Here is a 26,072-nt window from a genome sequence, read left to right as displayed (position 1 = left end):
CCCCAGGGTCCATCTCCCAGCTACCCTATCCCTACCCCCCCCCAAATTCCTCCTATCAGAGAGATCATGTAATTATTGTCTTTCTCTGGTTGACTTAGATTTTACTTATTTATTCGACAGAGAGAGACACAGCGAGAGAGGGAACTCAGGCAGGGGGGAGTGGGAGAGGGAGAAGCAGGCTTCCCGCTGAGCAGGGAGCCCCACGCGGGGCTGGATCCCAGGACCCCGGGATCAGGACCCAAGCCGAAGGCAGACGCTTAACGACTGAGCTACCCAGGCGCCCCCTCTCCCCCCACCGCTGCCTATGAATGTGTGTTTTTCACCGGCCAACGGTTCTGTACGGCCCCCGGCAGTTTACACCCAAACAAACACACACCGAGGAAAACACAGCGAGGCGGGTGCAGGTCGACCGCTTCCCCTCCCTCCTCCTTCGAGGTATCCCCTCCACCCCCCCGCCCCGCTCTCCCTCAGGCCCCAGCCAGTCGGAAAGTCCCTACTTCAGGATCGCCGCCCAATCAGGGTGTCCTCACCTGCGGAAGGTGAGCCCCGGCCTCCTGACGCGACAGTCCCCTGGGCCAATCAGAGGCGGCTGGGGCTTGGCAGGGCGCCCGGCGCTCCGAGTGCGAGAGGTCGCACCTGGCGGCGGTGAGTCACTCAACGGAGTGGCGGCTCCCTCCACCAATCGGAACGCGCAGGGCCGGGGCGCCGGCCAGTCGTCGCTGGGGGCGGGGCCGGGCGGAGCCCAACCTGGCGGCCGGAGTTTAGTCCCGGAGCGGCGGTGGCTGAAGCTGTGTCTCTGCGCGGGGCTCCTGCGGCCGCGTCGCGTCGGGACCCTGATCGTCATGGGGACAGAGACGAGAGCCGGGAGGAAGCAGCTGCTTCTCTTCACATCGGTCATCCTGTGTAAGTTCCCGGAGTTTCGGGAGGAATCGGTGGGTCGGGGCAGAGGTTGGAGGGGGGCGCTCCCCACGCCTCTCGCCCGCGGGAGGGGAGGAGTTGAGAAACCTGCCAGCCTCACCCTTCTGGTCCCCCTTTCCATCCTTACCCTCCCCTGCCTCCCTCCCCCTCACTCTGGCGCTGGCTGGCTCCCCTCCCCCACACCCGTCCCCTTAGACCCCCCGGGAGGGGGCCGCGGCCTCCGCACGCGGCCAGAAACTACGGAGGGGGTAACCCCACCTTCCCCAGCCTCACTCACTGGGGGGAGCCCTGCGCACATCCACCCAGGCGTGCCCCTCCACACGCGCCTGGGAAGGGCCATCCTGCCCCCCAGCAGGCGCCCGACCAACGCGCACAACCCGAGAGAAGCCTGAGCCTGGCACCGCTGACTGTCCTCAGGGAAGGTCTAATGGAGGTCAGGTGCGGTGGGCATCTCTTTGCCTGGCTGTTGCTGAGGGGCTCTCTTTAGCTCCCCGGGATCTTTGGGGTGGCGGTGGTTGCTCTGGGAAAAGTGTCTGGGTGCAAACTCCGAAGAGGAGATAAATTTGAAATAGCGCTTTTCTCAGAGCAGGGACTTCAAGTTCCTTCCTGGGGTAGCTACCTCGAGAGTCCTTCCTAAGTGTTGTTGACGGAGTGACTATTCCCAGGGGGAGGACCTGCCTGTGGGTTGGCTGGATCCTTCTCAGAGCCGGTGCTCTGCCCTCCCCCAGCCGCTCCTGGGAGTTTTTGTTTCCTTTGTAAACTCCCTTTCCTGTGGAACAATGAGGCTCACTTGCGGGGGCACGCCGCCGTCTATAGATAGGTTTGGGCGGGACCGAGTGTGTGGTTAGGGTCACCTCGTGAGGCAGTCCGTGTCCCCAGCTGGATCTGTCAGATTCTTGAGTGCCCGTGCCTCCGTGGATTCTTGTGTATGTGATCTGTAGGAATCTTTGTTTTTCCCTCGAGGTCCGTGCTTTAGGAAATGTAAAAGAAATGAACAGTCACAATCAGCATCGGTGGTTATAGGGCAGTTCATTTTGTTGTTTTGAAGGGTGGAAATGGATTCCCTGCTCTTAGACAGCTCCTTTGTCCCTTTTCACAAAAACAGAAGCTCTTGGGGTAAACTGGACCAGAAGCAAGTCTGATCCTCTCCCTATTGTACAGATACGGAAATAGGTCCAAAGAGGGGAAATGACTTTTCCAGATTGACGAAAGGACCTGGGAATGGAACCAATTTTTCCTGAACCCCTTCTCCTTTTTCCACTGCTGGATCCAGCATCTCAAGCACCCTGTGGCACAGGAACCATGATCTCAAACATCAGCTTGGGATAATGCCCCTGGGTCTGCTCTCTTACCTTCTCTGCCCTGTCCCTTTCATTTTCAGCCTCCACTTTCCTCTTTGATTGAGTTGCTGCTCTTTTCCTATTCTTCACCTTTCTTACTTCTGCCTGTATTTTCGAACTGCTCAGGACACCCATGGTCCTTCTTTGGTTCTGGGTGGTCCTCCTGGTGATACTCAACCTCCCATCCCCTCCCCCACCACGGCCTGAAGTTTCCCATCATTTGCACTGTCTGACCGTGTGTGTTGGGCTTACAAGCTTCCCGAAGCCAGCATCCTTCTTCCTTTTCCTCTTTCTTTTTTCTCTCATTTTCGGCATTGTGACTTACCCCAATAAGCACATACTGGCACAGAAAGAGTTGGGATAGCCCCCATCCTGATCTTGGGAGTGTCCTCTAGTCTGTTCAGGGATTCAAATGGAGCCTGAGGCAATGTTTCATTAGCTGGACAGGACTGTGGGTCCTGGGAAGTAACCATGTCACATTTCAATCCGGCTGGATCCCGGGGGGAGTGATTTGATTAGTACAGTGAGGATGGAAATAGGAATCAGGTAACCTCACGGGGTTCTAGTTTGGCTCTCTGCCTTATTTGTGATCTTAGGCTAGTGCCCAGTCTTTCCATCTGTGGAGCAGGAGTAATGATACTTGTCCTTTGGGTCAACCAGGATAATAGCTACATTACATGTACAGGAAGGGATGACTATTATTGGGCAGCTGTTAACCCCTTTGGATTTTGTGAGGAGGAAATAATACTGCCCCAGGAGAGTTGGTCAAAGGAAGCAAGGTTCCCCCTGCTAGATCCCAAATGGCAAAGGTTACAAAGGTAAGGCTCTCTCCTGGGTGTCTGGTCCGTCCTCCGGACCTGGGATGTCTGGAGCATATGTGGGTGCCCTTGTGTTCCTTCTTCTCCCACCATGGCTATTGCTCATCGTGGGTTCTGCCATCAGGGAGGAAGAAAGGACAGGGTATGATCACGTCAAGCAAAGGCCCAACCCCAGCCTGGGAAGCCTTGTGGAGAGGAAAGCCTGAGCTGCTCCAGGAATTGGAGCCCTCATACTGAGGGAATGGGGTCTGGGAAAGCACAACCAGTGACCAGAAGTCTCCCACTCCCTGGGGAGCCTGCACTTGGAAAAGTTTCCAGCAATCTCCCTGGCACAGGGTCATGTGTGAATAGCATGACTTCTCATGTAACCAAGGGGAAGAAGGAGAACCTGGGTTGGAACCCTTGTTCTCTCCCCCAATCCCACTTGAGTGGGGGACCCCACCTGACATTCCAGAAGGCAGGAGCTGCTGCCCTGTGTCTGAGTCAGTCTGAGTGCTGGTCTCCTCCGCTGATGCTTCTGACTCAGGCCCTTTCACCTTTGCTGTTCAGCTTTGCCTCCAACTACAACTAGTGAGTCACTTCTACTCTTCCCTCCCTCTGCTAGCCAGCTGAATTTACTCACCGGAGACGGTCCCTCGAAACCTGAAACCTAGTGGCTGACGGACTCAGCCGGAACTAGGAACTGGGAAATGTGCAGATGCGCGGTGGTGGGATTCCAGTGCCTCCCTCTGTCTGTACCTCCTGGCTCCAGGATGCTTTCACTTCTCGGTGTTTCTCGCTAGTGTCTTTGTGACCTGGGCGTGTCTGGGGTCTCCAGGGCAGTTTTGGTTTGGGGTAGAACACCTGTAAATAAAAAAATAAAAAAGTTTTATTTACTTAGAACAGGTTGATACATTGATACACACTACAGACATCGTGTTACCTCAGGCACCTTGTTTATTTCACTTTGGATGCCCTGGAGGTCTTTCCCGGTTGGCATTAGGGGCGTTGTGGTCTTGGTCTTTAAGATCCCACCGCTGCCCACTATGCCCCTCCCAAGTCACCCAGTCAAGGGCCACCTGTTCTGTGGACACCGAAAGGGCTGACACCTTTGCTCAAGATTGAAGATTGTAGATTGAAAAGCTACACCCATTTTGCACAATTGAGTAGGAAATAATGGAGCATAGTTTTCACATCTGTTAGCATTGAGAGACTGTGGGGGCCTCTAAACTCATTTGTTTCCTTTTCAGAGGTTCAGGAAAGGTCTGGATGACCACTTGTCAGATGTAATTGTGAAAGAGGGTACAGCACTGTGCGGGGGCGGATGGTGGGAAGCCACGTGAGTGGATGCATACTGGGCTTGTCCAGGCATTGAAAACCCAGAATTCATCTGTCTGGGACTCCCTGATAAGCAGGGAGTCTAAAGTCCGGCTGTGGCATTAGTTTCGCAACGTTGGGGTCAGGACAGGAGGAAGCAGCTGGCTGACAAGGAAGCTTGACGCCAGGCCCCTGGAGAGAGCCCTGTGGGGGTGGGGCACAACCTTCCCTTGTACTGGGGAGATGGGTGGGAAAGGGGAGGAGCGGAGCAGGTAGAACTAGAAGTGGAAATTCTGCAGAGAGAGGGCAGGAGGGAGCCACGAAGTGAAAGCTTTCCTGTCCCACACTGCTGATCCCACCTTCTGCCATCCTGAGGGCCATTCCATCCCTGACGTCACTCCAGGTGCAGCCAAGGAGGGCGGTTAAGGCTCATCCCACCTGTTGCTGGGCTCACAGAGCCTTCCTCTTGCCCACGCATTCCTTATCTGTTCTGCCCTAACCTTCAGGAGCAAGTTCCCTCTTTACAGAGTGACCGGTGGGGAGGAAAGGGGAAACCGGGGGGCAGAAGCCCTAGGTCCAGGTTCTTTTTTATTTGACAGAGATCACAAGTAGGCAGAGCGGCGGGGGCGGGGGGGGGGAGCAGGCTGCCTGCTGAGCAGAGAGCCCGATGTGGGGCTCGATCCCAGGACCCTGGGATCATGACCTGAGCTGAAGGCAGAGGCTTTAACCCACTGAGACATCCAGGCGCCCCGACCGGGTCCAGGTTCTGATGGGACTGCTTTGCCAAATGCATTTGTTTGTCTAGGAAACATGGGTATCTGCAGGGTTTTGAGCACTGTGCTAGAGAGTAGGAATAAAGCAGTGAATAACATCTGCTATCAAGAAGTCCTGAGGGAAGCTGGGGGTCCTGGGAACCCACGTTAGGTAAACGGAGTATCCGTTCAGAGCCAGACGCCCTGGCTCTTCCTCCTCATTCCGCTGCTCCAACTTCCTTACAGCGGGGATGGTCCTGTGAAGCTCGGATGCCTAGTGGGGAAGTTTGGGTGAATTCATAGAGAAAACCAGAGAGGCCGGCTGGCTGGTTTCCCTCCTTTTCCTTCCCTTTAAAACAAACAAACAAACAAACAAAAAAACCACGGAATTCAAACAAACTCATGGCACAAAAGCAGCTTAAGGAACATTCTAATAATTAACAGGATATATAGAGGAAATAAGGTTTCTTGATGAAGCAGCAGAAGGGAGGAGCTTCCCTGTGGTGGGGTTGGTTGCCTGTACAAGGTTGGTTGGTGGTGAGTTCTGTTAAGTGTGGACACCTTTGCCCTCTGTGACCACCTTCTCATCGTGGCATGCTTCAGTGGGGGGCACGGAATGCTTCTCAGGGAAAAGCACAGTGCTCAGAGCTGGAGAGGCACAGACAGCTTGGATTCTCTTCCCAAGGAACTACAGACATGCACTGACTAAGCCGAGAACAGCAGAATGTGCCAGGCACAGTCTGAGGTACATTTTTATTAAGAGGAAAGAGGTACATTTTTATTAGGAAATAATATGTGCTCAGTGCAGAAAAATGGGAATACGGGAATATAGAGAAACTAAAAATTACATGTGATCCTATTATCAAGAGATAAACAGTACTGGTGTTTAATTGTAGTCTTCTCTATGAATTATATGGTATATATGTATATATACACCTTATATATTATGTATATGTATTTTTAAGCAAAGTGGGCTTTAAACAAACTCCATTCTGTATTTTTCTACTGCATGGCTATGTCAGAACTAACTGTTCACCTTTTGTTGGACTTTTAGGTTTTCTTCTTTCGCTGTACTAAATAATATGAATACTGAATAATGAATATGAATAATGAATAATAATGTGAAATTGTCTCTGTACATACATCTTTTTTTTAAACAGCTGCTGCTTTTTTTTTTTAAAGATTTTTATTTATTTATTTATTTGACAGAGATCACAAGTAGGCAGAGAGGCAGGCAGAGAGAGAGGAGGAAGCAGGCTCCCTGCTGAGCAGAGAGCCCAATGCAGGGCTCCATCTCAGGACCCCGGGATCATGACGTGAACTGAAGGCAGAGGCTTTTTAACCCACTGAGCCACCCAGGCGCCACCCTGTACATACATCTTTAAGCTTATTTTCTTAGACTACATTCCTGGAATTTGGGGAGAGATTAATGTTGATTGGGGAAAGTCATCATGGATCAAGGGGCATTTGAACAGGGTCTTGGAGATTGGGTGGGCTTTCCTTGGTCTGATGGAGATGATCTGTAGTGTCATACTTTTGGAGCCTCAGAATTAGACAGACTTGGGTTAAGATTCCCTTTCCACCATGGGGCACCTGGCTGGCTCAGTTGGTAGAGTGTAAGACTCTTGATCTCCAGGTGATGAATTTGAGCCCCACATTGAAAAAGGATTCCCTTCTTACTTTGCTGTCTGTAGCTGTGTGATTTTGGACAACTGTTCTAAGCTCAGTGTTCTCATCTGAAATGGGATGATAACAGTAGTACTTGTCTCACAGCGTTTTTGTGATTAGAATCTAAGGATACAGGGACATCTGGGTGGCTCAAGCGGCTGCCTTCGCTCAGGTCATGATCATAGGTCCTGGGATCGAGTCCCACATCTGGCTCCTTGCTCCACAGGAAGCCTGCTTCTCCCTCTGCCTCTGCCTGCCGCTCTGTCTGCCTGTGCTCGCTCTCACTCCTCTCTCTCTCTCTCTCTCTCTCTCTCTGACAAATAAATAAATAAATAAATAAAACCTTAAAAAAAAAAAAAAAGAATCTAAGGAGACAGTGAGGGCCCCTGGGTGGCTTGGTTGAGTGTCTGCCTTTAGCTTGGGCTTGATCTCGGGGTCCTGGGATTGAGCCCTGCATTGGGCATCCCTTCAGGGAGTCTGCTTCTCCCTTTCCTTGTTCCTCCCCACCATTCATGCACTCTCTCTTAAATAAATAAATAAAATCTTAAAAAAAAAAATGAATAGGGCACCAACCTTAATGGGAGGGCTCACTGTGCCATTTCTGCCATGAACCTCCATTGGTCGAGGCAGTCCCAAGACCTTGCCAAGATTCAAGAGGATGGAACCTAGACTCAAGTCACAGTGTAAGAAAAGCATGTGGGATGAAATAAACGTGAAGATCCATATGTCTATTTTGGAAAATACAATTTGTCACAGTTTTATTATTCAGATACATAGTGATTTTCAAGAACTATATACTTAGTTTTACAGATTTCTACACCACCAGCTCTCTTCTGAGTTGTATGAAAGCATACAGGGATTGATTTAAGTATTAATGGCTACATCACCACCTCAGCTTCCCTTCTCTTGCACTTCCACTTCCACCCCCTTGTGCCACTGCCTACCTACTGTTGGCAGCTACAGTCATCTCCAGGTCACCTGTGCTGTCCTTTCCTCCTGCCCTTTTTCTCTCCTTGAAATTTATCAGACTTGCCTATACTCTCCAGGATCTCTCTATCAAATAAATAAATAAATACAATCTTTAAAAAAAAATTTTTTAGGGGTGCCTGGGTGGCTCAGTCGTTGGGCATCTGCCTTCAGCTCAGGTCATGATCCTGGGGTCCTGGGATCGAGCCCCTCATTGGGCTCCCTGCTTGGCAGAGAGCCTGCTTCTCTCTCTCCCACTTCTCCTGCTTGTGTTCCCTCTCTTGCTGTGTCTCTCTCTGTCAAATAAATAAAAAGCTTAAAAAAAAAAAGTAATAATAAATAAATAAATAAATAAATAAATAAATGTAGATCCCACATATACATGAGATCATACGGTATTTGTCCTTCTCTGTCTGACTTATTTCCTTTAGCATAATGGCCTCAAAGTCTATCCATGTTAACCCAAATGGCAAGGTTTTATTCTTTTTTGTGGCTGAGTAATAAAACATTGTATATATGGACCACATATTCTTTATCCATTCATTCATGAATGGACCCCTAGGTGGTTTCCATATCTTGGCTATTGTAAATAATACTGCAGCCAACATAGGGGTGCATGTATCTTTTCAAAGGAGTGGTTTTATTTTCTTTGGAGACACCCAGTAGTGGAATTGCTGGATCACAGGTAGTTCTATTTTTACTTTTTTTTTTTTTAAGATTTTATTTATTTATTTGACAGACAGGGATCACAAGTAGGCAGAGAGGCAGGCAGAGAGAGAGGAGGAAGCAGGCTCCCCACCAAGGAGAGAGCCCGATGCGGGGCTCGATCTCAGGACCCTGGGATCATGACCTGAGCGGAAGGCAGAGGCTTTAATCCGCTGAGCCACCCAGGCGCCCCTACTTGTTACTTCTTGTCTTTTGATAATAACGTGGAATGGCCATTTCATTGTGGTTTTGATTTGCCTTCCCCGAGGATGCGCGATGTTGAGCACCTTTTCATGTACCTGCCGGCTGTAGGTCTTTGGAAAAACGTCACTTCAGATCTGTGCCCATTTTTTAATTGGATTCTGTGGCGTTTTTTGCTATTGAGTTGTGAGTTCTTTATATGTTCTAAATTTTTTGAATAGTGATCCTTTATTAGATAGGTGACTTTCAAAATTTTTCTCCCATTCAGTAGGTTGCCTTTTCATCTGATGATGGTTTCCTTTGCTCTGCAGAATGTTGATTCTTTCACTGTGTGGAAATGTCATCATAAACCTAGGTCAAGTTTGTCGTCACTGGGGATTCAGCCAGAATGCCCACTGCTGAAATTCAGCGTAGACCTATGTATTCATGGGCCTGGTCCATCAGAAAATATCACAGACTGGGGCTTAAACAACAGTTATTTATTTTCTTTTTAATTTTTAAAGATTTTTTTTAATTAAAAATTTTTTTGAAGATTTATTGATTTGGGAAAGGGAGAAGCATGAGGTGGGAGAGGGGCAGAAGAAGAGGGAGAAGCAGACTCCAGGCTGAGCTCAGAGCTGGATGCAGGACTCAGTCCCAGGACTCGGGGATCAGGACCTGAGCTGAAGTCAGATGCCTAATGGACTGAGCCACCCAGGCACCCCAACAGTGATTTGTTTTCTCACAGTTCTGCAGGCTGGAAGTTCAAAACTACAGGGCTGACGGCCTCAGTTCCTCTGAAACCACACTCTTCGCTGGCGGTCTTCTCTGCGGGAGGCACCCTTGCTGTCTCTCTTTATAAAGGACACTGGTTAGATTGGATTAGGACATGTCCCAAGGGCCTTATTTTAACTTAATCATTTTGTGAAAGGCCACATCTCCAAATACAGCCCTGTTTTGAGGTATGGGGGTTTAGGGGGAACACAATTCAGTTCCTAACAAGCATAAACCATTTTGAAGATTCCCTCTGCAGAAGGGGCAGTGCTCTGATGAGCATCTCCTCGGGGCGCCTGGGGCCTCAGTCGGTGGAGCATCTGCCTTCAGCTCGGGTCATGATCCCAGATTCCTGGGATCCAGCCCCACATGGGGCTCTGTGCTCAGTTGGGACCTGCTTCTCCCTCTGCCTTCTGTACCCCAACTTGTCCTCTCTCTCTCTCTCTCTCAAATAAGTAAATAAAATCTTAAAAAAAAAAAACAAAAAAAAAAAACCCAGGAGCTCCTCTACTGACGTGGGCTTCTTTGGAGCCTCTTGGTTGTATGTGTCGTGAAGAGGGTGGAGGTGTTTTAAATGGATTCACATCTTTCCCCTACTTTCTTCTGCTGTTTTATTTTTTTATCATTTTTTTAAAAGATTTGTTTATTTGAGAGAGAGGAGCAGGAGCAGGTGTGAGTGGGGGGAGGGGCAGAGGGAGCGCATCCCAGCCCGACTCCCCGCCAAGGGCGGAGCCTGCCTCTGGCTTGCTGATCTTGTGGGCTGTAAGGTCAGGACCTGAGTCGAGATCAGGAGTTGGATGCTTTTTTTTTTTTTTTTGGAAGCTTTTGTATATTTATTCAAAAGAGAGAGTGAGAGAGTATGAGCAGGGGTAGGGGCAGAGAGAGAGGGAGAGGGAGACTCAGACTCTGGGCTCAGCAGGGAGCCCGATTCAGGGCTCTAACCCAGGATCCTGAGATCATGACCCGATAGGAAGGCAACCCCTTCCCCGACTGAGCCCCTCAGGCGCCCCTATGCTTTCGTCAACAACCTCCTGGCACTTCTACTTCTGTCTTGCACACTTCCATGGGTGCAGAAAAGCAGCCTCTACCTTTGTGCATGGGGGCACCTATAGGCATGCAGCAACCTGGGGCAGCAAAATGGCTGTTGGGAATTGCGCATGTGCAGAGAAGTTTTGAGACTGTTTCAAAACTACGAAATTTTAAAACACTTGGGGCGCCTGGGTGGCTCAGTGGGTTAAAGACTCTGCCTTCGGCTCGGGTCGTGATCTCAGGGTCCTGGGATCGAGCTCCGCATCGGGCTCTCTGCTTAGCGGGGAGCCTGCTTCCCTTCCTCTCTCTCTGCCTCCTTGTGATCTTTGTCTGTCAAATAAATAAATAAAATCTTAAAAAAAACACACACTTAATTTGGGGGGTACCTGGTGGGCTCAGGCAGTGGAGTGTGTAACTCTTGATCCCAGGGTTGTGAGTTTGAGCCCCACATTGTGTGTAGAGATCACTTAAAAATGAAAGAAATCTTTATTTTTTAAGATTTTATTTATTTATTTGACAGAGAGAGATCACAAGTAGACAGAGAGGCAGGCAGAGAGAGAGAGAGGGAAGCAGGCTCCCCGCTGAGCAGAGAGCCCAATGCGGGACTCGATCCCAGGACCCTGAGATCATGACCCGAGCCGAAGGCAGCGGCTCAACCCACTGAGCCACCCAGGCGCCCAAAAATGAAAGAAATCTTTTTTTTTTTTTTTAAGATTTTATTTATTTATTTGACAGAGATCACAAGTAGGCAGAGAGGCAGGCAGAGAGAGAGAGAGAGGAGGAAGCAGGCTCCCTGCGGAGCAGAGAGCCCGACGTGGGGCTCGATCCCAGGACCCTGGGATCATGACCTGAGCCGAAGGCAGAGGCTTTAACCCACTGAGCCACCCAGGTGCCCCAAAAATGAAAGAAATCTTAACAGAAAACCAGACCACTTAATTTTTAAGTTCTGAAGTTAAGTTTAAGAAAAAGATTAATGGAGGAGCGCCTGGGTGGCTCAGTCGGGAGTCTGCCTTCGGCTCTGGTTGTGATCCTAGGGGTCCTGGAGTTAAGCTCCAAGGTGGGCTCCCTGCTCAGCCCCTGCTCAGCGGGGAGTTTGCTTCTCCCTCTCCCTCTGCCCCACTCCCCTCGCTCATGCTCTTTCTGTCTCTCAAATAAACAAAATCTTAAAAAAAAAAAAAAATAGAAAAGAAATAGATGAATGGAAAAGCATCATTTTCCCCTCTGAAAGTATAACAGTTTATTAAACTTTAAAAAAAAATTGAACTGTGGGTCAAGTTTGTTTTTCATTTGGGCGTACCCTGTCTGCCAGCTTGAAAAATGGGCTTATCTTTGTAGATAAACTTTAACAAGTAGATGTGGTAGTGAATGGTCTGCTATGACCTAATTTGTTAAGACTCTGAGTTGTTCAATGTCAACTCGTACCAGGCATTATGCGGAAGTGCTGAGTACCCAGAATAATAAATAACACACGGTTCCTGCTCCCTGGGGGTTTGCTGTCTGGTAGGGGAGACGTCCCCGGGCACAGATGATGTCATTATAATGGGAAGTGCTTTGCTCCTGTTTCGCCTGGGGTAGTTAAAGCCTCAGAATGAGGAATGAGGTCAGAAGCCAGGTCTGAAGCCAGCTCTGGTAGGATTGGGGGTGGGTGGGTCATTCCTTGGGAAATAATGTGGATGCGTAGCTGCTGACCAGATGAAGAAAGAGGGGAAAGGGTGCTCCGCAGAGCTGGAGCGGCAGGAGCAAAGCAGAGGTTGGGAAAGTGCCCTTTGCCGGGAGTTTGAAGGAGTCTCTGCTGCGGGAGGAGAAACTGAAAGGGTAGAGACTTACTAGAGGGGCAGGTAGTGCTGGACCACTTGCCTGGGTGAAGAGTCTGGATTTCCTCTGAGAGGCAATATGCGGTCCTTGAAAACTTGAAGCAAGTGTTAGATGTGTGTTTTTAGGAAGGGTGTATGATATCAAGCTGTCTCGATTTGAATATGCACGACCACTTAGCTGCCCGGGGCCTCAGTTTCCCCGGGTTAGCACATAGAGATGATGGGGCTCCTGGGTGGCTCCGTCGGTTAATCGACAGACTCTGGGTTTCGGCTCAGGTCATGATCGCAGGGTCTTAGGCTGGAGCTCTGCCTTGGGCTCCACACTCAGCAGGGAGTCTGCTGGAAGTTCTTTCTCTTTCTCTCTCTCTCAAATACACAAGGAAATCTTTAAAGAAAAATGGAGATAATAATAGTATCACCCATGTCTCGAGGTTGTTGTAGGGATACAGGAACATCCGGGTAATATGCATGTAGCAGTGCCTCACACACAGTAAGCGCTCAGGAAATACCAGCTCTTCCTCAGGCAGTGGAGCGGAGGACGGATTTGAATGGGTCAAGACTAAAGAAGACAAAAAGCAAGTTTACCTGAGAGATCAGTCGCAATCCTTCCGGTGTTGGTGGTACTAAACAGCGGTGGTCAGAATTGACGATGCAGTGCTTGCTGTGTGATTGCCAAGAGTGACGGACAGACGGTGACTGCGGGAAGGCTTCCCATTTGAGTGAGCAAGTAGTAGATGGTGATGCCACCAGCCTGGAGAGGGGAGCAGGAGGAGAGGTGGGGGCTGATGCGGGAGGGGGTGTGTGAAGTCCTGGGGGAGAGGGCCGGAGGAGGCTCAGCCCTGGACAGGTAGGCACCTGCAGCTGTGGTGGGAGGTGGGGACCCGAGCTGTCCCCAGGTGGGTGCCGATGAATTTTGGGCTGTGTTTGAGATTTCCTAGAGAGAATGTGGGAGGGAAAAGAGGCCTGAGATGCAGTGCTGGGAATCACTCATATTAAGGGATTGACAGAAGAAGCAAGATTCAAAAAGGAGAGTGAGCAAACTCAGAGGCGGTGGGATGACCAGAAGGGCGGTACACAGAAACTTAGGGGCCAAGTGACTTCTTTTTAAAATTTTATTAGGGGCGCCTGGGTGGCTCATTGGGTTAAAGCCTCTGCCTTCGGCTCAGGTCATGATCCCAGGGTCCTGGGATCGAGCCCCACATAGGGCTCTCTGCTCAGCAGGGAGTCTGCTTCCCTTCCTCTCTCTCTGCCTGCCTCTCTGCCTGCTTGTGATCTCTGTCTGTCAAATAAATAATAAATAAAATCTTTAAGAAAAGATTTTATTTATCTATTTATTTTGAGAGATAGAGAGAGCAAGCAGGGGTGGGGAGAGAGAGAATCTCAGGCAGGCTTTGTGCTGAGCTCGGAGCCTGACTCGGGGCTCCGTCTCACAGTCCTAAGATCATGACCCGAGCCAAGGTCGAGAGTCGGGTGCTCAACCAACAGCCGCCCAGGTGCCGCCAGAGTCACTTTTGAGGAAGGGAGCCGTCTGCAAGGCCTGACGTCTTACAGAGGCCTCTGAAGGGAACTGAAAAAGCAAACTCTGGATATCCTGATTTCTGAGACCACATCAGTGTTTTGTAAATTGGGAGGCAACGTCAGCCTAGGCATACACTTAATACGATGTCCCCTCAAGAAGCTGTTATTAAATCGATGTAAATCATATAACCAGGACTTCTTAGAATTGAGGAATGCCATAACTGGTGATCTTAGTAAAAGCAGTTTTACTTCCAAGGTGAGAGGCCAAGACTACTGCAGTAGGCTGAGCAGTGAACCAGCGTGTGGGGCTGAAAACCCCAGGAGGCCTGCGGAGGGAGGAGCAGGAGGCTGAGGGCAGGCTCGGTGCACAGGGAAGGGCCAAGCATCGATTGAGGCCTTTGAGTTTTGTGGCTTTTCTTACTGTGAACTTAGAGTAGATCAAGCATCACTGTGAAAAGGATGAATTTTCCTTCTGTTTTGTTTACCATGTGCCTGAGTGGGGCATCTGGGTGTGTGTAGTGAGCCAAGTACGGGTCCAAGCTTCAGGGCAGAGGAGTGGGGGTCATGACGAGGCAAGGGGAATATGAAATAGATGAGGACAGTAGGAGGGAGACTGCGTGTGTCCTGATGGAGGTCGGGTGCAGTGAGGGGATGCTCTCCGCTCTGCTGGTCTATCTGTGAAAGTTCTAGAAAAGGGTTAGCCTTTTCAAGGCAGATACCATGAGAGAGGACAGTGGTTTGGTGGGCTGGGACATAAGCATTTTGCAGGCAGAGTTTATATTTATTTATATGTCTTTTTTAAAAAAGATTTTATTTATTTGACAGAGAGAGAAAAGTCACAAGCAGGCAGAGAGGCAGACTAAGGGGGAGGGGGAAGCAGGCTCCCTGCTGAGCAGAGAACCAGACACGGGGGGCTCAATCCCAGGACCCTGAGATCATGACCTGAGCCGAAGGCAGAGGCTTAACCCACTGAGCCACCCAGGTGCCCTATTTATATGTCTTACTGAAGAAACTGTGAGGTCAGAAAAATAAGTGTGTACAGAGGATCTATGGGCAGATGAGGATAATAATAATAATAATAATAGAAGATAAAGTAGTTACTTGGTGCTTCCTGTTGTAGGCACTTTATTTGTATTAGCTTGTTTAACTCTTAACCACAGGCCTTTGATGTAGAAACTGTTATTATCCCCATTTTACAGGTGGGTGAACTGAGGTTCAGAGTGACTAAGGTAGCCTGCCCGGGTCACTCAGCCTAGGAGGTCCCAGAGCTGGGATTTGAGTCAGGCAGCCTGGTTCCAGAGGCTTGTTCAGGAGGGACGAGTGGAGGCGGGGGGGTGGGTGGTTGGGGAGTGGTCCACGATGGTGAGGTGTCCCGCACGCTCTCCTCCTCCTCGTGCGGTGTGAGGCTGGGCGGAGGCATGCAGGGACTCAGGGCACAGTAGAGCTTGCGTATTGGAGGTCAGGCCACAGGAGGTCAGCCACGATCCTGCCTCTGAGGGAGGTGGGGGTGGGGGGACAGGTACTGACCCTGAGATGTCAATTGCTGTACCAAGACGTTTATTAGGGAGTGCTCTTGGGATCCACACCTAGGGAAGGGCAGGGAAGGGAAAGGAAGCAGGATTGGGCAGAGGAAGAAGTTTGGTTGTATCGAAGCCTCAGCCTGTTCCCCAGGAGAGCTTTGGGGTGGGAATAGCCTTTCTGTGTTTTCCCAAGTTGGGGAGTTGGGACATCGGGGCAGTAGAGCTGGGGCTCTCTGGAGCTGCCCTCCTGCTCTCATTCATTGCTGTGGCACTGCCCCTGCCCTGGTGCCAGGCATGCCCCTAGCCCGGCAGTGTGCTGTCTGTCCCCAGAAGGGCTGGTGGCTGAGGGCCTTTGTCTGGCAGAGAAGTCCCAGCAGCTGGAAAACTAGTCCTTCATCCTGAAGAGAGATCCTGCTCGAGCATCCTGCCGCACATCATAGGTAGCAAGCTGTAAAATTTGAGGATCTTAAAAAAAGAGTTCCCATCATCAAAGAAGAGGAAGCTGACTGGGGCGAAAATCGAAACATTTCATTATCAGCATTCCCAATAACAGCTGAGTAAGAATGTCAGTGTGCCCAGTTTTCAATTAAGTGAGGGCTGTGTGATTTAATTTCTTGTCTCTCATTACGTTTGGTTGTAAATTTGACATTAAAATGTAATGCCCAATATTGTACAGATACAATGTAATAATACTATTAGAGATAATTCACAGGTGAAATGGACCTGACTTTTAAAAGAATAACATTTATTGTGTAGTCTGCCCCCGTTAAGCCACGGCTTTTCTAAGAAACAGCATGGCTTATAAAAGTATGGTATAAAAAGGGGAAAAAGGGCATCTGGGTGGCTCAGGCAGTTAAGTGTTAGACTCTTGGTTTCGGCTCAGGTCATGATCTCCGGGTCGTGAGACAGAGCCCCGTGTCAGGCTCCCTGCTCAGCGTGGAGTCTGCTTGTCCCTTCCCGTCTGCTCCTTCCCCCAGCTCGCTCTCTCTCTGATAAATAAAAAATCTTTAAAAAATAAAGTAAAAAGGGAGAAAAGACAGTGTAGGGGGAAGCTGTGTGCTCATCTGAGCTCTGGTCTTTTATAGTTATGAAAACAAGGGCTAGCCCCTTAACTTTTTAGATAAAATTTTCTCATGTAAAATGGGAGAGAGAGAACACTTAATCTGGACTAATTCACAGTGTTGTGTCAAGTTGAGATAAATGTATAAAAGTATTTCTAAAATTTAATTTAATTTAATTTATTTAAAGATTTTATTTTATTTTATTTGTCAGAGAGAGAGAGAGAGAGCACAGAGGGAGCCGTAGGCAGAGGCAGAGGGAGAAGCAGGCTCTGTGCTGAGCAGGGAGCCTGATGCAGGACTCAGTCCCAGAACCCCAGGATCATGACCTGAGCTGAAGGCAGATGCTCAACCGACTGAGCTACTAGGCACCACTGTATAAAAGTACTCTTTATATATTAGTTCAAAAACAAAACCAAAAACCCTCAAGGACTTTAGAGAACATCTAGTTCAAACCTTTCGTGTTTCAGGTGAGAAAAGGGAGCCTCAGAAGTCACAAGACCATATTCAGTTATGTGAGTAATCACATAGAGGAAGAATGTGCTCGCATTAATCTAAGGACGACGGACTCTTAGAATTATAACGAACGCACACTTGGTGGTTGAGCGTGGAAAACACGAATGGGACGTTTGTGCAAGTGCGGGTCTGCGGCAGAATCTGGCTCTCCCAGAGTCCGTCTCTGGTGCTGCTTGTCGAGTGCTGGACCCCCTGCCCGGCCACTGGCCAGTGGTGGTCGCACTTGGTTAGCCCTGCCCCCCCCTCCCCCTGCCCCAGCCCTTCACCCAGTACACACCACGTCTTCCTTTCCTTCTCCACTGGGCGGGGGGGGAGATTCTTGGGGGAGGATCTCGCCCAGTCCTGGTCCTGGCTCCCTCTCAGGCCCGGCTGTGTGATCTTAGGCACGATTCTTTCCTTCTCATTGGCTTGGTTCCTCGTGTAAAACTGGATAATAACACTTGTCCTGCTGATCTGTCATGCTTCTTTCAAGGATCAAACGATGTAATGTGTGTGAAAACACTTTAAAAAGCACAAAATGCCCTACAAATGTCAAGTGTTGTTATTATCCTCATTATTGCTCCTCCCTCCCTCCCTCCCTCCACGACTCCCTGCTTCCTGTCTCCCCCCCCTTCCCCCACTCCCCGCCTCCCCTCCCCGCCTTCCCAGTCTCCAGCTTTGCTGGCTTCCTGCCAGGAGTGTCTGACAAGTGGTTGCAATTAATTATTTGTTGAGAAGCTTTCTCCGAACCATGAAATGTCATTGCGGAAGCTGTTCTCGGACGAGTAGGAATCCAATTAGATTATTGGGAGTTGCTGGGGCTCCTGGGGGGCTCAGTGGGTGAAGCGTCTGCCTTTGGCTCAGGTCATGATCCCGGGGCCTGGGATCGAGTCCCACGTCGGGGTCTCTGCTTAACAGGAAGCCTGCTTTTCCCTCTCCCCCTGCATCTACCATGCTTGTGCTCTGTCTCTCAAATAAATATATAAAATCTTAAAAAAATTAAAAAGATTATTGGGAGTTGCAGAGGGAAACAGAACAAGTAAAAGAAATTACATTCGAAAGAAATACTTCATTTCCATTGATAATGGAAGGATTGGCCTGCGGTTATGGCAGAAAGCATTTAAAGAAAATGTTTAGGATATTGGTGAGAGGGTGTGAGACCCAGGAGGAGCTTGGATCACAGAATCTCCTCGCCTTGGAGAAGCCCTGGGAGGTGCCCAGCCTCCGAAGCCCTGTCAGCGGGGATGCTCTTCTGTCCCCTCCTGATGGGGCTGCCCCTGTCCTCCTCAGGCTCCCTGGCGCTGAGCAGGGGTGCGGTGTACACGTCGGAACCTGAAGTCTCCGTTGCTGAGAACAAACGTGAGTGTGGGGCAGCTCCGGGGTGGGGGTCTGGGGCGGGCGGGAGCAGGTGCAGGCCCCCGGGGACTTGGAGAGCATCCAGCATGGGCCACTGTTGGGGGCCATTTCCCCTTTCCCATTTGCTGCTGCTCCTTCTTCCTCTTCTCTTCTGTCCTGTCTGCAGCCGCCAAGCTGCCCTGCTCCTACTCCGGCTTCTCCTCTCCCCGAGTGGAGTGGAAGTTTGCCCAAGGTGACATCACCAGCCTCGTTTGCTATAACAACAAGATCACAGGTGAGTTGTTCTCCTTCCTTTCTGATGGCCCAGGTTGTGGAGGTACTGATGGGCCTGGGTTCCAGGGGAGAGCTGTGGCCTGGGGCTCGGGTCCCGCGGACTTCCCGTGGCCTCTCCTGCCACCATCGCCGGCTTCTCTCAGCTCTCTGGCTCATTCAGCCTGTCCTTCCTCTCTCCTGGTAGCTTCATATGAGGACCGAGTTACCTTCTCACATAGTGGCATCACTTTCCATTCTGTGACCCGGAAAGACACGGGCATGTATACATGTATGGTCTCCGACGAAGGCGGAAACACCTATGGGGAGGTCGCCGTCAAGCTCATCGTGCTTGGTATGCGCCACACCTTTTCTGTGTGGTCTTGGCATTCGCTGCTTCCCTAAACCCTCACAGGCTCTGGTGAGCTTTGGAGCTCACTGATGGTGAGAACGCTCCTGGCTGGGGGGATTCAGAGTTCCGGTGCCGGCAGAGAGGGGCTGAGCCCCTGGGTGGGGGAGGCTGAGGGCATGGTGTGGGTTGGAGGCTAGAGCTGAGGGATGGGGTATCAGCAGTGTAGCCTCTAGGCAGTGCCCTCTGACCTGGGCTCAGCCCCTTCTGTCCCTTCGCAGTGCCTCCATCCAAGCCTACTGTCAGCATCCCGTCCTCTGCCACCATTGGGAGTCGGGCAGTGCTGACCTGCTCGGAGAAAGATGGCTCTCCCCCTTCTCAGTTCTACTGGTACAAGGACGGGGTCCTGATGCCCACAGAGCCCAAGAGCAACCGAGCCTTCAGCAACTCTTCCTATAGCCTGGATCACAGGACCGGGGAGCTGGTAGGGGTGGGGTTGCGAGGGAGGGGCGGGGGCAGTTACAGAACCCTTGAGGGTGGGGAGGAATAGCTACAGGTGAATTTGGCTTCGGGGTCAAGAGACAAAAGATGGGCACTTGGACACAGAGTAGGATGAACGTTGCATAACGTGTAGAACAGTTGAGTCATTCTGTCGTACACCTGAAAGTAACGTGATGTAATTTGTCACCTCTAGTGCAGTTAAGCAAAAACAGAGGTGCGCCTGGCTGACTCAGTCGCTGGAGGCTTGCGAGTCTCGGTCTCGGAGTCGTGAGTTCAAGCTCCCCGTTGGGCGTAGGACTTAAAACACACACGGAAAAAGAAACACACGGAAAAGCAGAAGTAGGTCCTTGGCTTCTTCGGGCAGGAAGCCAACTGTTTTCTTCACTCCAGGTCTTCAACCCCGTTTCGGCCTCTGACACCGGCGAGTACATGTGTCAGGCACAGAATGGCTACGGGACCCCCATGCGGTCAGACGCTGTGCGCATGGAGGCCGGTGAGCACGGGTGTGCGGAGCGGCGGCGTGAGCTCGGACCTGGGGTGGGGGTCGGGTCTGCTTTTCTTCCTGGCTTTGGTGGTGGTGTCAGCAGTGGGAGTGAGCCGTCAGGGCCCTGACCTCTCGTTTGTGTCTCATAGCGGAGTTGAATGTGGGGGGCATCGTGGCAGCTGTCCTTGTGACGCTCATTCTCCTTGGACTCCTGATTTTGGGCATCTGGTTCGCCTATAGACAAGGCTACTTTGACAGTGAGTATCTGCCCTCAGAGGCTGTCCTTTTTATCGTCCCCCTTTCAGGGCACGGCTCTTGGGTGCCTCCTGAGCACAGAGCGGATAGTGAGCCCACACGTGCGGGGTTCTCTCCCGGGTGAGCGCCACTTACCGCCTGTGTGCTGTTTCCGTTCCCTTCCGTGTCCGGCTGGCTTCTGCCCTGCTCATGGTCCCGTTTCTTCTCTTTCAGGAACAAAGAAAGGGTGAGTGAGGTGCCGTCGTGGGGATCCCTGAGGTTGAGAACGTGGACGCCTGTGGTTTGAAGCTGAGATGGGTCCAGGGGAAGGGGTTGGAGGCGGAGGTGGGGGCAGCCACGTTTGGGCGGACATCCGGGTCTCTACCTGTCCCTGTTCCCTGTAGCCTTGTGTTTGTCCTGTCTCCCCGCACCCACACATCCCTGCTGAGAACTCTGTGCTTCTGTGAAGCTGAGTCCAGCCTACGGCGCTGGCGAGCAGAGGCTAAGGGGAGCACTAGGGACTGAGCATCTCCATCCTCTGGCTTGTCTGCAGGACCTCGAGTAAGAAGGCGATTTACAGCCAGCCCAGTGCCCGCAGCGAAGTGAGTGTGCTACCCTGGGACGAGGGGGGGGGCTTCTGGCCTGTGTCCCATGCGCGGGAGATGAGCAGCTAAAGGCCAGGATAGAGTTGATTTGATGTTTCTGTTTCCCCAGGGGGAGTTCAGGCAGACTTCGTCATTCCTGGTGTGACCCTGGTCCGGCTCATCTCCTGTCCTTTGTGCTTGCCTTACGCTGGTGCTACCAGACTCTGGCCCATGATGTCTGTACTTTCACAGAATGCCTTATGTGTCTTCTAGCCCCACAAGGGTCCCCACTTTTATCTTAGTTAGGATGTGTTTTTTTTTTTTTTTTTAATAATGTCGGCTGTGCCCCCCTTCCTCCTGCCCCCTCCTCTCTGTTCCCACCACTGCTGAGTGGCCTGGGACTTGTTTAAAGCTTTCGTTCCCCATCCCTATGAGGGATCAGGCAGGAGTCCTGATTGATGCTCGTTGACCTCCCTCCAAGTAGGCGACAACAGTGGCAGGCACTCTCTACCCACCCACCCCAACCCCCGTGTCAGGGCCCATGAGTAGTGACCTTGAGCTTATCCCGCAGCCCTTTCCTCATGCTGAGGAGGTATCTGCAGTTCCAGGGTGGAAACTGGAGACGGAGCAGCTGACAGGTTGTTTGGGGACCGCACCCAGTCTCTCCTGCCTCTGCAGCCCCCTTTGTTCTGTCTTCCCACGGGAAGTGCCACTGGGATCCTCTTGCACTGTCCTTGACACAAGCAGACCGGCACCAGCTGTGTCTTCGCGAAAAAAACAGGAGCTTTGGTTCTGTGTGGAGAGCACAGCGAGCTTCCAGGGGACACGGAGCAGAAGCGCTTTAAAACCACCGAGAGAAGAGGAAGCTGGAGCTGGAAGCTCAGACTCTCACTGTTGGCTGCGGCAGCTGCGCGGACGCTGTTGAGAGGCGTCTGCAGGGCGGTGGGAATGTGTGCAGTAGCTCATAGCCCTCTGCTGAGCGTGCGTGTGTGCCTGTGTGCGTGGTCTCAGTTGCTGAAATCCAGTGTGTGCCGGAGGGCTTCTTAGCTCTTCCGTGAGATTTTGTTGGTGTATGTTTGGATGTTGCTGGAAATAAAACCTTGGTTTATCAAAGCTTCTTGCTGTGGGAAGTGGGGAAATGAGGTTCCTGGGCTCCATTGTACAAACAGGAAGCTGCCCGAAGCTCCATTTCCCTGCAACCTGGCTTGGTCCTGGCTCCCTGTCCCACCCCTTCCTGGTTCCTGTCTCAAGGTGGAGCCTCTGAGCGTCCGACCCTCAGTCTAGAGCCCTCTTGTGGCAGCGCGAGAGCCTTCTGCTGGAGGAGTGCCCCGGGGAAGCCGAGCCTGTGCTCCGGGCTTCTGCTGGGTCTCGTCCACTGGGTGGGAGGAGAATGTGCCCACCCTCCCCCCCCCCCCCCGCCAGCCAGATGCATTACTAGACTTCTCTACGGCTGTGGGGAAACTCCAGAGCCCGAGGCAGGAGGATTCCTCAAACCTTTTGAAGAAGTCCTTCTTTAGTAGTAGTTTAAAGCAGCAATTACTACTTTATTTAAGCTGGATGGGGGGGAGGGGGAGATGCTGTTTGAGGAAAAGACAGTTTTGAGACCAGGACAGAAGACTGGATGGATGGATGGGAGTGAGCAGCCGTAAGCAAGGTGGCCTGCCTGTCATTGCTTCCTCTGTCCATCTGGAGCCTTTTTTGCCCTTAGATTTCTGTTTCCCCATCTACCACAGTCCCCCAGTCTACTAACCAGCAAGAGGGCAAGTACGGGGTTTCCCAGGGCTGATACTGCTTCTTTCTGTGGAGGACGCTGAGCCCCACTTGGCCATGTTTTATTCCCTTATCTGGAAATCCCTAACAGAATCGAGTGTTCTATCAAGAATCCAAAAGGAAAAACAAAACCAACCAGACCATCAGTTAAGGGTCATGCACCAGTAAAAAGTAAATATTCCAGATGGAAATAAAATTTAATGAAACAATAAAAGTAGAGATTATGGAACGGTTCGGTAAGAATGAGATTTTTAAAGTATGTTTCAGCTTTGTGTCTTGCTTGGGAGATGGGGGTGGGGGGGTGCGGAGAGAAAACACCACAGGAAAGCAGAGGTAGGTGATTCATTGTTCCTTTAAATCTGAGGTGAAGGGTTCCTCACTCCCTCAGTTGCTTGTGGTGAGTTGGAGTCATTTATTACCAGCCTTGGAATTTACCTCTGCAGCTTACCACAGCCTCTATGAGTTGGAAAACACCTTGTCTTGTTTTCATTTTGAAATGTCAAAACTCATTTTTGTAATAAATGTTTATTTTTCACATTGAGTTTGTTTAAAATCCTGAGGGTCTGTGTTAAAAGAAGAGGAACTTCGGAGTGACTTGGATATTCAGAATCTTCCTGATAGCCTTATTAAGAGATTTGAGGAATCCTTCCACAGAGCCTGATAATGTGTCTTAAACTTAGAGTTGGCCTGTACCTGAATGGGGTTGATGCAAATGGACATTCTCTTAAATTGAAGTAGCACCTGGGGGAAGTAGTTCTATGGAGACAGGTGTTTTGAGACACAAACCCAGTGTGATTGGGGATAAAATGATTGTCAAAGATATCGGCTTTTTTTTTTTTTTAAGATTTTGTTTATTTGACAACACAAGCGGGGGCGGGGGGGGGGGGGGGGGGGGCGGGGAGTAAGATGGGGAGGGAGAAGCAGGCTTCCCACTGAGCAAGGAGCCTGACCCAGGGCTCATCCCAGGACCCTGGGATCATTCCCTGAGGTGACGGCAGGCAGTTAACTGAGCCACCCAGGTGCCCCAGGATGTGTTCTGTCTTAACAGATTCTACAGACGGGGGCACCTGGCTGGCTCAGTTGGTGGAGCATACACCCCTTGATTTTGGGGTTGTAGGTTGTAGGTTTCAGCCCCATGTTGGATGTAAAGATTACTTAAAATCTTAAAAAGGGGTGGTTAAGTGACCAACTTTTGATCTCAGCTCCGGTCTTGATCTCAGGGTCCTGAGTTCAAGCCCTGCATTGGGCTGCCCACTGGGCGTGGAGCCTACTTAAAAAACAACCTTAGAACAGAATCTATAGAGGAAGGACAGGAGGGAAATAGGTTTGGTCCATTTCAGAATGAAGGGACAAGTATGTTTTATGGAGGTATGGGGACAACTTAAGGGGAATAAGTGAAGAAAAATGCAACTTTAAGGAAAAAAAGCTCTAGTTCTGTAGATCCTCTGATTTATTTACCCCTTTGGTATTAGCTGTAAAAATTTAATGAACAGAGAATTTTTCTTTCTTGAGGGGTAACTTGTTGAATGATTATTATCACCCATTCAATTATTTACTGGGTATTACCAATTTCCCTATTGCACAGATAGGGGAAAGAGGCACAAACGCTAAGTAACTTGCCCAAATCCACAACCAGTATTCGGCAAGTGAAAGGTCTGGGATTCAAGAGAGCTGGGAGAGAAGGTTCCGGAATGGGAAAGAATTCGAAAAGAGGAGGAGGAGCTGGAAACAAGTTCACTTTCTTTTTAGGAGTGGATGTGTGGGTGTTAGGAGAGAGGACATTGAAAGTAATGATGTCCACCTGGGCTCCCTGCCCCCCCGCCCCCAACTGTGACTGTCACTTTAGTCTGACATCCCAAAGCACCTATAGGACAGAATAGCCTATGAGTGCCACCTTCTGGAATGAAGGATAAAGCCACTGCATGTTTGCCAGTGACAGAGGCAAGGCGTGCATATATTTGTGGACAGCAAAGAGGAGCAACATCAGCTTGCAGAATGAGAATTCAAAAACATCTCGATGGAACAAACGTGGTTACCAGAGGGGAGGGGGGTGGGGGCTGCGGGTGAAACAGGTGAAGGGGAGTGAGTCCATCTCTCTTGACTGCTGAAATACACGAAGTTGCTGAATCATTATATTGTGCACCTGATAATATGACACTGTATTAGCTACACTGGAATTAAAAATAAAATCTCAATAGGCAGGAATGATCTTACAGACTTACACTCGATCTTACAGACCAAAATTCAATAGTAGTAAGTGTAAGATTCTGCCTTTGGGTCCAAAAAGTCAACTGGTCACAAATAAAGATGGGAAGATGTAGAACATCTGGAACTAGGCAGTCTGCTGATGGCATTTACCCCCGTATCAGCTTCTTGAGGTGCCACACTTCAAGATCTTGGACTATAGACCAACTGGAACCTGTTCATAAACGTGATGTGGATGGTATAAAAGAGTCGACGGCAAGGTAAGAGTCAAAGACTCTAGGAAGACAAAATTATGGCCTATAGATATTTAAAGATTACTGTATGGATGGCTCAAGGAAGAAAATTAGGACCAGTGGCTGGATGTCCGAAGAAGACGGGTTATAATTCAGACTGTGCTCTTCAGAGCTCTCAGGAGCATGGTGAGTGCCAGCTTTGGAGTCGCAGACCTTGCTTGACTCCCCCCTTTGATGTTGGCAGAGTTTTCTCTGTCAGTCTCTTGTCACCTAACAAATGGTGATAATACCCAGCCTATGATGTTTTTAGAAGCAAATGAGGCAAGATCTGGAAAGCACTTTATGTTACATCACACAAGAGCTGAGCATGATTGCTTTCAAACTGGGTATTTTAAGCCAGAGGTTGGCAAACTTACAGCAAATGACCAGAGAATAAAATTTTTATTACTATTACAAAAGTTTATTTAACAAAAAATTTCAATAAGAAATGTGCTTGACCTAATTTTTATATTGCATTAAAACGTGCTGTAGGGGGATGCCTGGGTGGCTCAGTTGGTTGAGCAGCTGCCTTCGGCTCAGGTCATGGTCCCAGCGTCCTGGGATCGAGTCCCGCATCGGGCTCCTTGCTCATCAGGGAGCCTGCTTCTCCCTCTGCCTCTGCCTGCCATTCTGTCTGCCTGTTTTTGCTTTCTCTCCCTCTCTCTCTCTGACAAATAAATAAATAAAATCTTTAAAAAAAAAAACAACCCCCCCCCCCCAAAAAAAAAACCGTGCTGTAGGAAGAAAACATGGAAGCATCTGATTTCTCTGGTTTATATTCTGGTTTAGTTCATACTCTGTGGAAGGCTTCTACTGTGATCATAGTCTTTCCTCCAATTATCATCATTCCAATGTTGCTCTGTCTCCCACAGGTTGCCACTTCTCACACTCATCCCTCACAGAATTCATGAAGGGGTCCAATCACGATATTCCTTAGACATAGCTACTACCATTTAATTCCAACGATAACTTCTTGCCCATAAATTTTTCCAGCTCAGCATGTGGGCATTCACCCAGCAAGCTCAAAGATACCTTCAAAGAAATTTTTTTAAACTTTTAGACATACAGTCTCTATACAACTTTATATAGCAAGAAAACATGTATAGACCGTGAATGAACATGGCTGTGTTCCATTAAAACTTCATTTATGCACACAAAAATGTGAATTTCATAATTTCCATGCCATAAAATAATGACCTTTTGATTTTTTCCCCCAT

At 50.0% G+C, this 26,072-nt stretch overlaps 1 protein-coding gene and 1 pseudogene across 1 annotated transcript; one reads left to right on the top strand and one right to left on the bottom strand.

Annotated features, from left to right (window-relative positions):
- The first annotated feature begins 761 nt into the window (after positions 1-761).
- Positions 762-22,018, top strand: LOC111139034 (F11 receptor). The gene is made up of 10 exons (XM_022491129.1): positions 762-903; positions 18,142-18,210; positions 18,374-18,481; positions 18,665-18,811; positions 19,087-19,289; positions 19,697-19,799; positions 19,940-20,047; positions 20,259-20,271; positions 20,578-20,626; positions 20,739-22,018. Exons 1-10 carry the CDS (start codon positions 843-845, stop codon positions 20,772-20,774), a joined length of 897 nt encoding a protein of 298 aa, XP_022346837.1. The 5' UTR covers positions 762-842; the 3' UTR covers positions 20,775-22,018.
- A 3,627-nt stretch (positions 22,019-25,645) lies between these two features.
- LOC111138794 lies at positions 25,646-25,836 on the bottom strand (annotated as a pseudogene).
- Positions 25,837-26,072: the final 236 nt, after the last annotated feature.

This window comes from Enhydra lutris, unplaced genomic scaffold (genome assembly GCF_002288905.1).
Source record: "Enhydra lutris kenyoni isolate GAN:26980312 unplaced genomic scaffold, ASM228890v2 scaffoldscaffold94, whole genome shotgun sequence".
Lineage (NCBI taxonomy): Eukaryota > Metazoa > Chordata > Mammalia > Carnivora > Mustelidae > Enhydra > Enhydra lutris.
The sequence above is the reverse complement of the archived record's forward strand: the minus strand, read 5'-3'. Positions and strand labels throughout refer to the sequence as shown.